Below are 15854 nucleotides of genomic sequence, written 5' to 3'. Positions count from 1 at the left end.
CTGGTAGGCATAATGTTCGGCTGTTTCTGTTTAACGCTGCAGCCATTATATCCCACTCTCTTACTGGCATAATATATAATATGGATCTGTAAGTGAATTCTTCATACGTGTACATCCGATTTCATTTGTGTGATATTTATTGGGAGGCAAAATATATTGAAATAATGTCATCAAACTAGTTAACTGAACTAATGTGTTGTTCTATCGTGCAGTAGTAAAATAAATCAATACCTTTGTGGTAACAAACAGGGGGTACTTTTGATGATTGGATCTTTTGTTTTGTTCAACTCACGAAAATGTAACTAGCAAACTGCCGGGAGTGGGTGGCTTTAAGCGACGACGCAATTGACACGTGTATCGAACTCGCAATAAAATTCAGTTGAGACATTGGGTGGCTTATTTTGATGTTTTATTAACCAATTTCCAACACTGATTGCTCGCAAAATTTAAATATTTATAGGTAACAGTTTTATGAAGAATCGCATTGAATTTCGTAGTTAAAATCTTGTCGAGTTACATCTTATTTGTTCTATCAGAAATTAAAATAATTTTTAGCAATTTACGTCATCCACAATGTCACCGCTACCGTCTGAGGCAAGTTTTATTAAAGAAAGCAAATAATTAACATAATTTAATAAATAAACATTTATAACTAGAAATGGCGCGGCAGAGGCCGACGCGTATCCCCACGCCGAATGTTTGACCTAGGTGTGCCCCAGGGTTGGTAATGGGGCCATGCATAGCTGAGATTGACCGTATTGTCATAAGAGAAGTTCATCATCAATTAGAAGTGAATTGGTGTAGAAATTAAGAAGTTATAGTAAAAGGCAATTTTGGGTGGGTGTGACATATGTGGGCAGGGCGCCCCAGGGTTGGTAATTGTGCCATGCATAGTTGAGATTGACCGTATTGTCATAAGAGAAGTTCAGTATCAATTTGAAGTGAATCAGTGTAGAAATGAAGAAATTATAGTAAAAGGCAATTTTGGGCGGGTGTGGTCTATGTGGGCGGGGCCCCAGGGTTGGTAATGGGGCCATGCATAGTTGAGATTGACCGTATTGTCATAAGAGAGGTTCAGTATCAATTTGAAGTGAATCGGTGTAGAAATGAAGAAATTATAGTAAAAGGCAATTTTGGGTGGGTGTGGTCTATGTGGGCGGGGCGCCCCAGAGTTGGTAATGGGGCCATGCATAGTTGAGATTGACTGTATTGTCATAAGAGAAGTTCAATATCAATTTGAAGTGAATCGGTGTAGAAATGAAGAAATTATAGTAAAGGCAATTTTGGGTGGGTGTGGTCTATGTGGGCGGGGCCCCAGGGTTGGTTATGGGGCCATGCATAGTTGAGATTGACCCTAATGTCATAAGAGAAGTTCAGTATCAATTTGAAGTGAATCCGTGTAGAAATGAAAAAATTATAGTAAATGGAATTTTTTGGTGAGTGTGGCCTATGTGGGCGGGCGCCCCAGGGTTGGGATTGGGGCCATGCATAGTTGAGATTGACCCTAATGTCATAACAAAAGTTCAGTATCAATTTGAAGTGAATCCGTGTAGAAATGAAAAAATTATAGTAAATGGAAATTTTTGGTGGGTGTGGCCTATGTGGGCGGGGCGCCCCAGGGTTGGGAATGGGGCCATGCATGGTTGAGATTGACCGTATTGTCATAAGAGAGGTCCAGTATCAATTTGAAGTGAATCGGTGTAGAAATAAAGAAGTAAATGTAAAATAACCTAAAAAAATGAGTGATAATTTCTGACTATAACTTTTGACCCAGGGGTCAGATCAAAATTCCAAATAGTGCAGGGTCGCACATATGCTCATAGCTACCATGTGTGTAAGTTTCAAGGTTCTAGTGCTTTTAGTGTAGGAGGAGATAGTGGCCAGGACGGACAGACAGACAGACGGTCGGACGGACAGACGGACGGACGGACGGCGGAGATAACCATAATATCCCCACCTTTTTTTCAAAAAGCGTGGGGATAATAAAATTTAAACAGAATAAACCATGAAACACACCATTTGTGAGCTATACGACGCGAACATAATGTAAGCGGCCCAACCAAAAATAAGTTTTTGACATGTGATAATAAACATTGTGTATTCTTTAATTTTTTACTCATATTCTTTTACGCAGTAAAAATAAATACAAGATATAGCTAGAATTTACAAAATTATTAAAATATATTGTTACAGTACATTTTATTTTTAAAAAAGACATGTTATCAACGCAAGCTATTTCAAATTACTTTCGTTTCTATAGAGAGTACAGGTACGAGATGTATCACATTGTTTACGTATATACTTGAACATTTTCACTACTTTAGGTGTTTCGGTAAACCGGTTACTAACCGGTTACGGCAAAAGGTTAATCGGTTAATGATTTTTGTTACCTCTTGCATCCCTAGTTTAAAGTTTGAATACTAATGTATGTATAATGTTAAGAAGGATTAAAAACACAGTTTTGTTTTTATGTTTATTATTTCATTTTATTTATTTTGTATTATTTATTTCAACAGTCATATACATATGTACGCTTCAGAATGTTCTGGATATGAGTTTTGCCTACACCAAGATCACTAGCCACTCTTCTACAACTGTGTCTTTTGCCTATGATACTTATTACCTTAACGTGTTTTTCCAATGTCAAGAAATTACACTTGGAAGTTAATTTTTTATTTAAGTTTAATTTACTTTTAATATATCTATAATCTATGCACGTCTTTTCACTGAGCAATTTAAGAAAGGAATGAGTATCAAAATGTATGTATGTTATTGGCCACTATTTGTAACGAAACTGTAAGTTTCCCAAATGAGTTGATGTAAGCCCCAAACTTTTCTTTGATACTTTCTGGCACGTACACTGATTGCCAGCCACTTAAATAAAAAGGAAACTTCTTACACTTTAGACAAACTGTCAAATGCATGAAAGCAGCAGGCAGCTACCAATTAGCAAAAAAACAAACAAACTGCGAACGAGTTCAGTAAACTGTCACATGCCAATATCTCCATAGTGACCAAGGCGTGCACTGGTAAGATGTTTATCACATTACTATTACACCATCGTGGCGGCAATTGATTTATTGAAAGTTAAGAAATTGTTGATGGTTATGATTCAAATGGTCGTTGTTAGCTATCAAAATGAACTTTTTGGGAATGTAAAATAGCGGTGGCTGGTCGTTGTTTGCTGGTGGGTATAATTCCCAGGTTAAATATAAAGCGAAATCGTTCGGGAGGAAATCAATGTGGTCGTTATGGACAGGAGGTGGCTATTCAAAGGTGGTCGCTGGGGCAGGTTAGACTTTATTTTGTACATTTGTCTAATTTTACATTGTATCTTGCTTTTTTAGGAAAGACCTGAAGCTGTTTGCAAGCCTAGTGGTCTGTAAGTCGATGCCAGGTGTGACCACGCGGCACAGCAATATTGATATGGTGCTCATTAGAGAGAACACGGAGGGAGAATACACCAACCTCGAGCATCAGGTATTCGCTGCTCTAGCAGCCATGGGAACTAACTTATAGGCCATGTTAGTTAAAGCCACACACCTTGCCTCTGACTTAGAAATGAAATACATGTTAATCAATACATATTGATGCAATTTAAAAGTGTGTGAAATTGTCATTAAATCTATAGCCTAGTTAGCAAGTAATTTATTATTCTTCAAACGGGACCGCTTTTAAAACCAAAGTAGGATTTCTAGACGTAAATGTCCATTTCGACAAACGCAATTATTTTTAGCGCGACTATTATATATGAAATATATATAGTGGAGGTATCCTACTCACCCCGGCGTGAGCATCTGCGTTAGCGTTAGCGTGCAAATGTTAAAGTTTTCGTACTACTCCAAATATTTCCTATGTCCTTTGACATATTGCTTTTATATTTTGCATACTTCTTTACCAACATGACACCAATCTAGAAAGAAGAGCAGACAACTGTATCAAGCAATTTGACAGAATTATTGCCCCTTTTATACTTAAAATATGCATATTATTGATAAATCTATGTTAAAGTTTGCGTACCACCTCAAATATTTTCTATGTCCTTTGACATATTGCTTTTATATTTTGCATACTTCTTTACCAACATGACCCCAATCTATAAACAAGCGCAGACAACTGTATCAAGCATTTTGACAGAATTATGGCCCCTTTTATACTTCGATAATTGAACATTTTGCTTAAAAACTTCTTTATTTATGATCACATTTGATTCATACTTTGACAAAACAACACTTACCTGACATACCACAATGCACTCCACCTAAAACAATCCCCCATGCCCCCCCCAAGAATCCCCCCCCCCAAAAAAAAATAAAAATATTTTGTTTTCCTTATTTTTGAAAGATCATTATTAAATGACAACACACCCACATTATGCCCCCCCCCCCCCCCCCCCCCCTCTCTCCATGATGGCTTATGTTATACTGTCAAGTACACGAATAGTTGAGCGCGCTGTCCTCTGATTTATACCTTGTAACAACCAGATATATTCTAATTGGCATAGATATAGATTTACTATGCCAAATAAGGTGTGTGGCTTTAAGGTATTGAACTATGCCACGCTAGTGTAGAATGAAAAAATAGACCTTTGCGGTATAAAATTTAGGGAAAACTTTCCATAAAGTTACTGCTAGGGGCAAACAATTTCTAAGGGAAGGTTTCATCTCATGGGAAAATTTTCATTAATTTCTGGGGGGGGGGGATTGTAGACTACATTCATCTACAGCTATAGGATAAAAAAAAGCCTAGAGTATGTCCCTCTTTTTATGCCCCCGGATTGAAAGATTGGGGTATATTGTTTTTGGCCTGTCTGTCATTGTATGTGTCCGTGTGTGTGTGTGTGTCCCAAAACTTTAACCTTCTTCATAACTTTTGCAATATTGAACATAGCAACTTGATATTTGGCATGCATGTGTATCTCATGAAACTGCACATTTTGAGTGGTGAAAGGTCAAGCTCAACCTTCAAGGTCAAAGGTAAAACAAAAATCAAAAACTTTAACCAAAACTTTAACCTTCTTCATAACTTTTGCAGTATTGAACGTAGCAACTTGATATTTGGCATGCATGTGTATTTCATGGAGCTGCACATTTTGAGTGGTGAATGGTCAAGGTCATCCTTCAAGGTCAAAGGTAAAAAAAAAATCAAAGCAGCGCATTAGGGGGCATTGTGTTTCTCACAAACACATCTCTTGTTTGTTTATACACGGCTGTTGCGAACATCATGTGTTGTCTTTCAGAATGTTCCTGGGGTAATAGAAAGTCTGAAGATAATCACTCGAGAGAAGTCTACCAATATTGCGAGATACGCATTTGAGTATGCAAAGAAACATGGACGAAAGAAGGTCACAGCAGTCCATAAGGCAAATATTATGTGAGTAAATTAGAGACCCCCCAAAACTTTTTTGTTTCCAATAATATAGCCAAAGTATAGGGTAGGTATGTCTTGAAAACTTTTGTATCTTTAACTTTTGTAATTTTTCACAAGTTATTGCCTACCTTAAAAAGTGTTTTCAATGACAAAAGTCTTCCTAAACTTGTAAGATTTTTTTTTTTTATACAAGTATGTATATTGAGGTTTTTTTGCAAATGTGATCTGACATAGTAAACATGATTGAAAAATCCACCTGCAAATTCTTTGACTTGAGCCCTGTATATAAATGCTACAAGTCCCAGATAAGCCTTAAATAAAATATTAATGTAAAAACCTGCCATGGGCTTTCATTATCTCAAATAAAATTGGTAAATGCCCATATTTTCCTTGCAGGAAGCTGGGAGATGGCCTGTTCTTGAACTGTTGTAGAGAAGTTGCGGAGAGCTACCCAGACATTCAGTTTAACGACATGATCATTGATAATGCCAGCATGCAGGTACAGTATGCTCATATGTTAATCATACTGATGGATGCAGGCTTGTATGGATATAAGTTTTGTTCAACAATAATTAATTATCATATTATTAATTGTCATTGAATATACAGTCAAACCTGAGAACATCGGTCAGTCAAGGGAAATGGCTGAATTTGCCATTGTAGACAGGTGACCACTGTTCTAAGGTTAACACTATTTAGATGGTTGGTCAGTTGGTATGGCCAGGTTTGTACCCAACCAGTTGTTTGCTCACAGTGTAATGTAATCTACAGTTCTTTGCTGATTAAACGAACATTATAACATACATTATTATCCCCCACCATAGGCGGAGGGATATTGTTTTGGCGTTGTCCGTCTGTCTTTCTGTCCGTCTTTTCGTCCTTACGTCTGGCTGGCCGGCCTTTTTGAAACTTGGTATGAGTATTTATATGGATGAGAGGATGATGCACGCCAAATGGCATTGTTCATCATCTGTTCTCAATCATTTGAGGGTGCTTCACATTTAACACCCATAATCCTAGGGGCAAAGGTCAAGGTCACACATTGAGGTCAAAGGTCACAAATTTGATGAATTATTCATTATTTAGTCATTCCTTCACTATGCATCAAGGGATTCTGTAATAACCAGTGCTCCAGCTAGCATTTGAAAAGGGCAGGGGGCATTTTTGTCAAAAGGGCACTTTCGACGTGCAGTATTTTGTCAAAAGGGCACTTTCGAGCGCGCAGGCGTTTCTGGAATGCTTCTTCTTATATGTAAATTTATATGTTATTAATAATCGTTAGAATATATTATTCCCATTATTATTAAACAATTCAAATATAATGTCTACAATGAGGAATAAATTAATTGCAATGTAGTGTAATAAGAGATTTATTTATCATCATATGTTTTTTGTTTTGTTTTTTAAGGGCAGGGGGGGGGCCCAAGGAAGAGCAGGGCAGAGGTTTGGGAGGGCAGGGCGGAGGTTTGGGAGGGCAGTGCGGGGCGCCCTTCAATTAAGGCCTAGCTGGAGCACTGATAACTGTCCACAATTGTTCTCCATTATCTAACTGAGTGTCAAATATAAGATCCAGGTTGCTAGGGTCATGGTCAAAGTCACACACAAAGGTCAAAATCACACATTTTTATTAAATATGCCTTATTTGGTAAGGATTCTACCATACTAAAATGGATTCTCAAAATGTCCTGATGTAATTGTTCTCAATTATCAGGCAGTGGTCTGCATTTAATTGTCTGCAAACCCATCACAGGTACAAATGAGTTTTAAAAAAATTGACAAAAGGCACAAACCTTCATTTTTACCTTTTCTTTTAGTTCTACACCCATCCATAAATAAAATTTAACATCATGTGAGAGATTGGCTTTGGGCAGCATCAGAGGTCGTCGTAGCTATGAGAACTACATCATGTGAGAGATTGGTTTTGGGCAGCATCAGAGGTCCTCGTAGCTATGAGAACTATGTCATGTGAGAGATTGGCTTTGGGCAGCATCAGAGGTCGTCGTAGCTATGAGAACTATGTCATGTGAGAGATTGGCTTTGGGCAGCGTCAGAGGTCGTCATAGCTATGAGAACTATGTCATGTGAGAGATTGGCTTCGGGCAGCATCAGAGGTCGTCGTAGCTATGAGAACTACATCATGTGAGAGATTGGCTTCCGGCAGCGTCAGAGGTCGTCATAGCTATGAGAACTACATCATGTGAGAGATTGGCTTTGGGCAGCATCAGAGGTCGTCATAGCTATGAGAACTACATCATGTGAGAGATTGGCTTTGGGCAGCATCAGAGGTCGTCGTAGCTATGAGAACTACATCATGTGAGAGATTGGCTTCGGCAGCGTCAGAGGTCGTCATAGCTATGAGAACTACATCATGTGAGAGATTGGCTTTGGGCAGCATCAGAGGTCGTCATAGCTATGAGAACTACATCATGTGAGAGATTGGCTTTGGGCAGCATCAGAGGTCGTCGTAGCTATGAGAACTACATCATGTGAGAGATTGGTTTTGGGCAGCATCAGAGGTCCTCGTAGCTATGAGAACTATGTCATGTGAGAGATTGGCTTTGGGCAGCATCAGAGGTCGTCGTAGCTATGAGAACTATGTCATGTGAGAGATTGGCTTTGGGCAGCATCAGAGGTCGTCATAGCTATGAGAACTATGTCATGTGAGAGATTGGCTTCGGGCAGCATCAGAGGTCGTCGTAGCTATGAGAACTACATCATGTGAGAGATTGGCTTTGGGCAGCATCAGAGGTCGTCGTAGCTATGAGAACTACATCATGTGAGAGATTGGCTTCGGGCAGCGTCAGAGGTCGTCATAGCTATGAGAACTACATCATGTGAGAGATTGGCTTCGGGCAGCATCAGAGGTCGTCATAGCTATGAGAACTACATCATGTGAGAGATTGGCTTTGGGCAGCATCAGAGGTCGTCATAGCTATGAGAACTATGTCATGTGAGAGATTGGCTTCGGGCAGCATCAGAGGTCCATGTAGCTATGAGAACTACATCATGTGAGAGATTGGCTTTGGGCAGCATCAGAGGTCGTCGTAGCTATGAGAACTATGTCATGTGAGAGATTGGCTTTGGGCAGCATCAGAGGTCGTCATAGCTATGAGAACTATGTCATGTGAGAGATTGGCTTTGGGCAGCATCAGAGGTCGTCATAGCTATGAGAACTACGTCATGTGAGAGATTGGCTTCGGGCAGCGTCAGAGGTCGTCATAGCTATGAGAACTATGTCATGTGAGAGATTGGCTTTGGGCAGCGTCAGAGGTCGTCATAGCTATGAGAACTACATCATGTGAGAGATTGGCTTCGGGCAGCGTCAGAGGTCGTCATAGCTATGAGAACTACATCATGTGAGAGATTGGCTTCGGGCAGCGTCAGAGGTTGTCGTAGCTATGAGAACTACATCATGTGAGAGATCGGCTTTGGGCAGCATCAGAGGTCGTCGTAGCTAAGAGAACTATGTCATGTGAGAGATTGGCTTCGGGCAGCATCAGAGGTCGTCATAGCTATGAGAACTACGTCATGTGAGAGATTGGCTTCGGGCAGCGTCAGAGGTCGTCGTAGCTATGAGAACTACGTCATGTGAGAGATTGGCTTTGGGCAGCGTCAGAGGTCGTCATAGCTATGAGAACTATGTCATGTGAGAGATTGGCTTTGGGCAGCGTCAGAGGTCGTCATAGCTATGAGAACTATGTCATGTGAGAGATTGGCTTTGGGCAGCGTCAGAGGTCGTCGTAGCTATGAGAACTACGGCATGTGAGAGATTGGCTTCGGGCAGCGTCAGAGGTTGTCATAGCTATGAGAACTACGGCATGTGAGAGATTGGCTTCGGGCAGCATCAGAGGTCGTCGTAGCTATGACAACTACGTCATGTGAGAGATTGGCTTCGGGCAGCGTCAGAGGTCATCATAGCTATGAGAACTATGTCATGTGAGAGATTGGCTTCGGGCAGCATCAGAGGTCGTCGTAGCTATGAGAACTACGGCATGTGAGAGATTGGCTTCGGGCAGCATCAGAGGTCGTCGTAGCTATGAGAACTACGGCATGTGAGAGATTGGCTTCGGGCAGCGTCAGAGGTTGTCATAGCTATGAGAACTACGGCATGTGAGAGATTGGCTTCGGGCAGCATCAGAGGTCGTCGTAGCTATGAGAACTATGTCATGTGAGAGATTGGCTTTGGGCAGCATCAGAGGTCGTCGTAGCTATGAGAACTACATCATGTGAGAGATTGGCTTTGGGCAGCATCAGAGGTCGTCGTAGCTATGAGAACTACATCATGTGAGAGATTGGCTTCGGGCAGCGTCAGAGGTCGTCATAGCTATGAGAACTACATCATGTGAGAGATTGGCTTCGGGCAGCATCAGAGGTCGTCATAGCTATGAGAACTACATCATGTGAGAGATTGGCTTTGGGCAGCATCAGAGGTCGTCATAGCTATGAGAACTATGTCATGTGAGAGATTGGCTTCGGGCAGCATCAGAGGTCCTCGTAGCTATGAGAACTACATCATGTGAGAGATTGGCTTTGGGCAGCATCAGAGGTCGTCGTAGCTATGAGAACTATGTCATGTGAGAGATTGGCTTTGGGCAGCATCAGAGGTCGTCATAGCTATGAGAACTATGTCATGTGAGAGATTGGCTTTGGGCAGCATCAGAGGTCGTCATAGCTATGAGAACTACGTCATGTGAGAGATTGGCTTCGGGCAGCGTCAGAGGTCGTCATAGCTATGAGAACTATGTCATGTGAGAGATTGGCTTTGGGCAGCGTCAGAGGTCGTCATAGCTATGAGAACTACATCATGTGAGAGATTGGCTTCGGGCAGCGTCAGAGGTCGTCATAGCTATGAGAACTACATCATGTGAGAGATTGGCTTCGGGCAGCGTCAGAGGTTGTTGTAGCTATGAGAACTACATCATGTGAGAGATTGGCTTTGGGCAGCATCAGAGGTCGTCGTAGCTAAGAGAACTATGTCATGTGAGAGATTGGCTTCGGGCAGCATCAGAGGTCGTCATAGCTATGAGAACTACGTCATGTGAGAGATTGGCTTCGGGCAGCGTCAGAGGTCGTCATAGCTATGAGAACTACGTCATGTGAGAGATTGGCTTTGGGCAGCGTCAGAGGTCGTCATAGCTATGAGAACTATGTCATGTGAGAGATTGGCTTTGGGCAGCGTCAGAGGTCGTCATAGCTATGAGAACTATGTCATGTGAGAGATTGGCTTTGGGCAGCGTCAGAGGTCGTCGTAGCTATGAGAACTACGGCATGTGAGAGATTGGCTTCGGGCAGCGTCAGAGGTTGTCATAGCTATGAGAACTACGGCATGTGAGAGATTGGCTTCGGGCAGCATCAGAGGTCGTCGTAGCTATGACAACTACGTCATGTGAGAGATTGGCTTCGGGCAGCGTCAGAGGTCATCATAGCTATGAGAACTATGTCATGTGAGAGATTGGCTTCGGGCAGCATCAGAGGTCGTCGTAGCTATGAGAACTACGGCATGTGAGAGATTGGCTTCGGGCAGCATCAGAGGTCGTCGTAGCTATGAGAACTACGGCATGTGAGAGATTGGCTTCGGGCAGCGTCAGAGGTTGTCATAGCTATGAGAACTACGGCATGTGAGAGATTGGCTTCGGGCAGCATCAGAGGTCGTCGTAGCTATGAGAACTATGTCATGTGAGAGATTGGCTTTGGGCAGCATCAGAGGTCGTCGTAGCTATGAGAACTACGGCATGTGAGAGATTGGCTTTGGGCAGCGTCAGAGGTCCTCGTAGCTATGAGAACTACATCATGTGAGAGATTGGCTTTGGGCAGCATCAGAGGTCGTCGTAGCTATGAGAACTATGTCATGTGAGAGATTGGCTTTGGGCAGCATCAGAGGTCCTCGTAGCTATGAGAACTATGTCATGTGAGAGATTGGCTTTGGGCAGCATCAGAGGTCGTCGTAGCTATGAGAACTATGTCGTGTGAGAGATTGGCTTTGGGCAGCATCAGAGGTCCTCGTAGCTATGAGAACTATGTCATGTGAGAGATTGGTTTTGGGCAGCATCAGAGGTCCTCGTAGCTATGAGAACTATGTCATGTGAGAGATTGGCTTTGGGCAGCATCAGAGGTCGTCATAGCTATGAAAACTATGTCATGTGAGAGATTGGCTTTGGGCAGCATCAGAGGTCGTCATAGCTATGAGAACTATGTCATGTGAGAGATTGGCTTTGGGCAGCATCAGAGGTCGTCGTAGCTATGAGAACTATGTCATGTGAGAGATTGGCTTTGGGCAGCATCAGAGGTCGTCATAGCTATGAGAACTATGTCATGTGAGAGATTGGCTTTGGGCAGCATAAGAGGTCGTCATAGCTATGAGAACTACATCATGTGAGAGATTGGCTTCGGGCAGCATCAGAGGTCGTCATAGCTATGAGAACTACATCATGTGAGAGATTGGCTTTGGGCAGCATCAGAGGTCGTCATAGCTATGAGAACTACATCATGTGAGAGATTGGCTTCGGGCAGCATCAGAGGTCGTCGTAGCTATGAGAACTATGTCATGTGAGAGATTGGCTTTGGGCAGCGTCAGAGGTCGTCGTAGCTATGAGAACTACGTCATGTGAGAGATTGGCTTTGGGCAGCATCAGAGGTCGTCGTAGCTATGAGAACTACATCATGTGAGAGATTGGCTTCGGGCAGCGTCAGAGGTCGTCATAGCTATGAGAACTACGTCATGTGAGAGATTGGCTTTGGGCAGCGTCAGAGGTCCTCATAGCTATGAGAACTATGTCATGTGAGAGATTGGCTTTGGGCAGCGTCAGAGGTCGTCGTAGCTATGAGAACTACGGCATGTGAGAGATTGGCTTCGGGCAGCGTCAGAGGTCGTCGTTAGCTATGAGAACTACGTCATGTGAGAGATTGGCTTCGGGCAGCGTCAGAGGTCGTCGTAGCTATGAGAACTACGTCATGTGAGAGATTGGCTTCGGGCAGCGTCAGAGGTCGTCGTAGCTATGAAAACTACATCGTGTGAGAGATTGGCTTCGGGCAGCGTCAGAGGTCGTCATAGCTATGAGAACTATGTCATGTGAGAGATTGACTTTGGGCAGCATCAGAGGTCGTCGTAGCTATGAGAACTATGTCATGTGAGAGATTGGCTTCGGGCAGCGTCAGAGGTCGTCATAGCTATGAAAACTACATCATGTGAGAGATTGGCTTCGGGCAGCGTCAGAGGTCGTCATAGCTATGAGAACTATGTCATGTGAGAGATTGGCTTTGGGCAGCATTAGAGGTCGTCGTAGCTATGAGAACTACATCATGTGAGAGATTGGTTTTGGGCAGCATCAGAGGTCGTCATAGCTATGAAAACTATGTCATGTGAGAGATTGGCTTCGGGCAGCGTCAGAGGTCGTCGTAGCTATGAAAACTACATCATGTGAGAGATTGGCTTTGGGCAGCGTCAGAGGTCCTCATAGCTATGAGAACTACATCATGTGAGAGATTGGCTTTGGGCAGCATCAGAGGTCGTCGTAGCTATGAGAACTATGTCATGTGAGAGATTGGCTTTGGGCAGCATCAGAGGTCCTCGTAGCTATGAGAACTATGTCATGTGAGAGATTGGCATTTGGCAGCATCAGAGGTCGTCGTAGCTATGAGAACTATGTCATGTGAGAGATTGGCTTTGGGCAGCATCAGAGGTCCTCGTAGCTATGAGAACTATGTCATGTGAGAGATTGGTTTTGGGCAGCATCAGAGGTCCTCGTAGCTATGAGAACTATGTCATGTGAGAGATTGGCTTTGGGCAGCATCAGAGGTCGTCATAGCTATGAGAACTATGTCATGTGAGAGATTGGCTTTGGGCAGCATCAGAGGTCCTCGTAGCTATGAGAACTACATCATGTGAGAGATTGGTTTTGGGCAGCATCAGAGGTCCTCGTAGCTATGAGAACTATGTCATGTGAGAGATTGGCTTTGGGCAGCATCAGAGGTCGTCATAGCTATGAGAACTATGTCATGTGAGAGATTGGCTTTGGGCTGCATCAGAGGTCGTCGTAGCTATGAGAACTATGTCATGTGAGAGATTGGCTTTGGGCAGCATCAGAGGTCGTCATAGCTATGAGAACTATGTCATGTGAGAGATTGGCTTTGGGCAGCATCAGAGGTCGTCATAGCTATGAGAACTACATCATGTGAGAGATTGGCTTCGGGCAGCATCAGAGGTCGTCATAGCTATGAGAACTACATCATGTGAGAGATTGGCTTTGGGCAGCATCAGAGGTCGTCATAGCTATGAGAACTATGTCATGTGAGAGATTGGCTTCGGGCAGCGTCAGAGGTCGTCATAGCTATGAGAACTACATCATGTGAGAGATTGGCTTTGGGCAGCGTCAGAGGTCGTCGTAGCTATGAGAACTACGTCATGTGAGAGATTGGCTTCGGGCAGCATCAGAGGTCGTCATAGCTATGAGAACTATGTCATGTGAGAGATTGGCTTTGGGCAGCGTCAGAGGTCGTCGTAGCTATGAAAACTATGTCATGTGAGAGATTGGCTTCGGGCAGCGTCAGAGGTCGTCGTAGCTATGAAAACTATGTCATGTGAGAGATTGGCTTTGGGCAGCGTCAGAGGTCGTCGTAGCTATGAGAACTACGTCATGTGAGAGATTGGCTTTGGGCAGCATCAGAGGTCGTCATAGCTATGAGAACTATGTCATGTGAGAGATTGGCTTCGGGCAGCGTCAGAGGTCGTCATAGCTATGAGAACTACTTCATGTGAGAGATTGGCTTCGGGTAGCATCAGAGGTCGTCGTAGCTATGAGAACTATGTCATGTGAGAGATTGGCTTTGGGCAGCGTCAGAGGTCGTCATAGCTTTGAGAACTACGTCATGTGAGAGATTGGCTTTGGGCAGCGTCAGAGGTCGTCGTAGCTATGAGAACTATGTCATGTGAGAGATTGGCTTTGGGCAGCATCAGAGGTCGTCATAGCTATGAGAACTATGTCATGTGAGAGATTGGCTTCGGGCAGCGTCAGAGGTCGTCATAGCTATGAGAACTACGTCATGTGAGAGATTGGCTTCGGGCAGCGTCAGAGGTCGTCGTAGCTATGAGAACTACGTCATGTGAGAGATTGCTTTGGGCAGCACAGAGGTCGTCGTAGCTATGAGAACTACATCATGTGAGAGATTGGCTTCGGGCAGCGTCAGAGGTCGTATAGCTATGAGAATACATCATGTGAGAGATTGGCTTTGGGCAGCGTCAGAGGTCGTCGTAGCTATGAGAACTATGTCATGTGAGGAGATTGGCTTTGGGCAGCATCAGAGGTCGTCATAGCTATGAGAACTATGGTCATGTGGAGAGATTGGAGTTGGTGCATCGTCAGATTGGCTTCGGGCAGCGTCAGAGGTCGTCGTAGCTATGAGAACTACGTCATGTGAGAGATTGGCTTCGGGCAGCATCAGAGGTCGTCATAGCTATGAGAACTATGTCATGTGAGAGATTGGCTTCGGGCAGCATCAGAGGTCGTCGTAGCTATGAGAACTACGTCATGTGAGAGATTGGCTTTGGTCAGCGTCAGAGGTCGTCGTAGCTATGAGAACTACATCATGTGAGAGATTGGCTTCGGGCAGCGTCAGAGGTTGTCGTAGCTATGAGAACTACATCATGTGAGAGATTGGCTTTGGGCAGCGTCAGAGGTCGTCTTAGCTATGAGAACTACATCATGTGAGAGATTGGCTTTGGGCAGCGTCAGAGGTCGTCATAGCTATGAGAACTACATCATGTGAGAGATTGGCTTTGGGCAGCGTCAGAGGTCGTCATAGCTATGAGAACTACATCATGTGAGAGATTGGCTTTGGGCAGCGTCAGAGGTCGTCGTAGCTATGAGAACTACATCATGTGAGAGATTGGCTTTGGGCAGCGTCAGAGGTCGTCATAGCTATGAGAACTATGTCATGTGAGAGATTGGCTTTGGGCAGCGTCAGAGGTCGTCATAGCTATGAGAACTACGTCATGTGAGAGATTGGCTTTGGGCAGCATCAGAGGTCGTCGTAGCTATGAGAACTATGTCATGTGAGAGATTGGCTTTGGGCAGCGTCAGAGGTCGTTATAGCTATGAGAACTACGTCATGTGAGAGATTGGCTTTGGGCAGCGTCGGAGGTCGTCGTAGCTATGAGAACTACATCATGTGAGAGATTGGCTTCGGGCAGCGTCGGAGGTCGTCGTAGCTATGAGAACTACGTCATGTGAGAGATTGGCTTCGGGCAGCATCAGAGGTCGTCGTAGCTATGAGAACTATGTCATGTGAGAGATTGGCTTCGGGCAGCATCAGAGGTCGTCATAGCTATGAGAACTACGTCATGTGAGAGATTGGCTTCGGGCAGCATCAGAGGTCGTCGTAGCTATGAGAACTACGTCATGTGAGAGATTGGCTTCGGGCAGCGTCAGAGGTCGTCGTAGCTATGAGAACTATGTCATGTGAGAGATTGGCTTCAGGCAGCGTCAGAG

General features: G+C 43.8%; 1 protein-coding gene across 3 annotated transcripts in view; it reads left to right on the top strand.

Moving 5' to 3' along the window:
- The window catches only part of LOC127881012 (isocitrate dehydrogenase [NAD] subunit gamma, mitochondrial-like), a 48403-nt gene that overhangs the window by 11647 nt on the left and 20902 nt on the right, over positions 1-15854 (top strand). For all 3 annotated transcript variants that reach the window (XM_052428588.1, XM_052428587.1, XM_052428589.1), the window contains exons 5-7: positions 3348-3480; positions 5240-5373; positions 5767-5869. In XM_052428588.1, coding sequence (XP_052284548.1) covers positions 3348-3480; positions 5240-5373; positions 5767-5869 — 370 coding nt within the window. The remainder of the gene's footprint in view (positions 1-3347; positions 3481-5239; positions 5374-5766; positions 5870-15854) is intronic.

The sequence above is a fragment of the Dreissena polymorpha genome, chromosome 5, assembly GCF_020536995.1.
Source record: "Dreissena polymorpha isolate Duluth1 chromosome 5, UMN_Dpol_1.0, whole genome shotgun sequence".
Classification (NCBI taxonomy): Eukaryota; Metazoa; Mollusca; class Bivalvia; order Myida; family Dreissenidae; genus Dreissena; species Dreissena polymorpha.
This window is presented reverse-complemented; position numbering and strand designations above follow the sequence as displayed.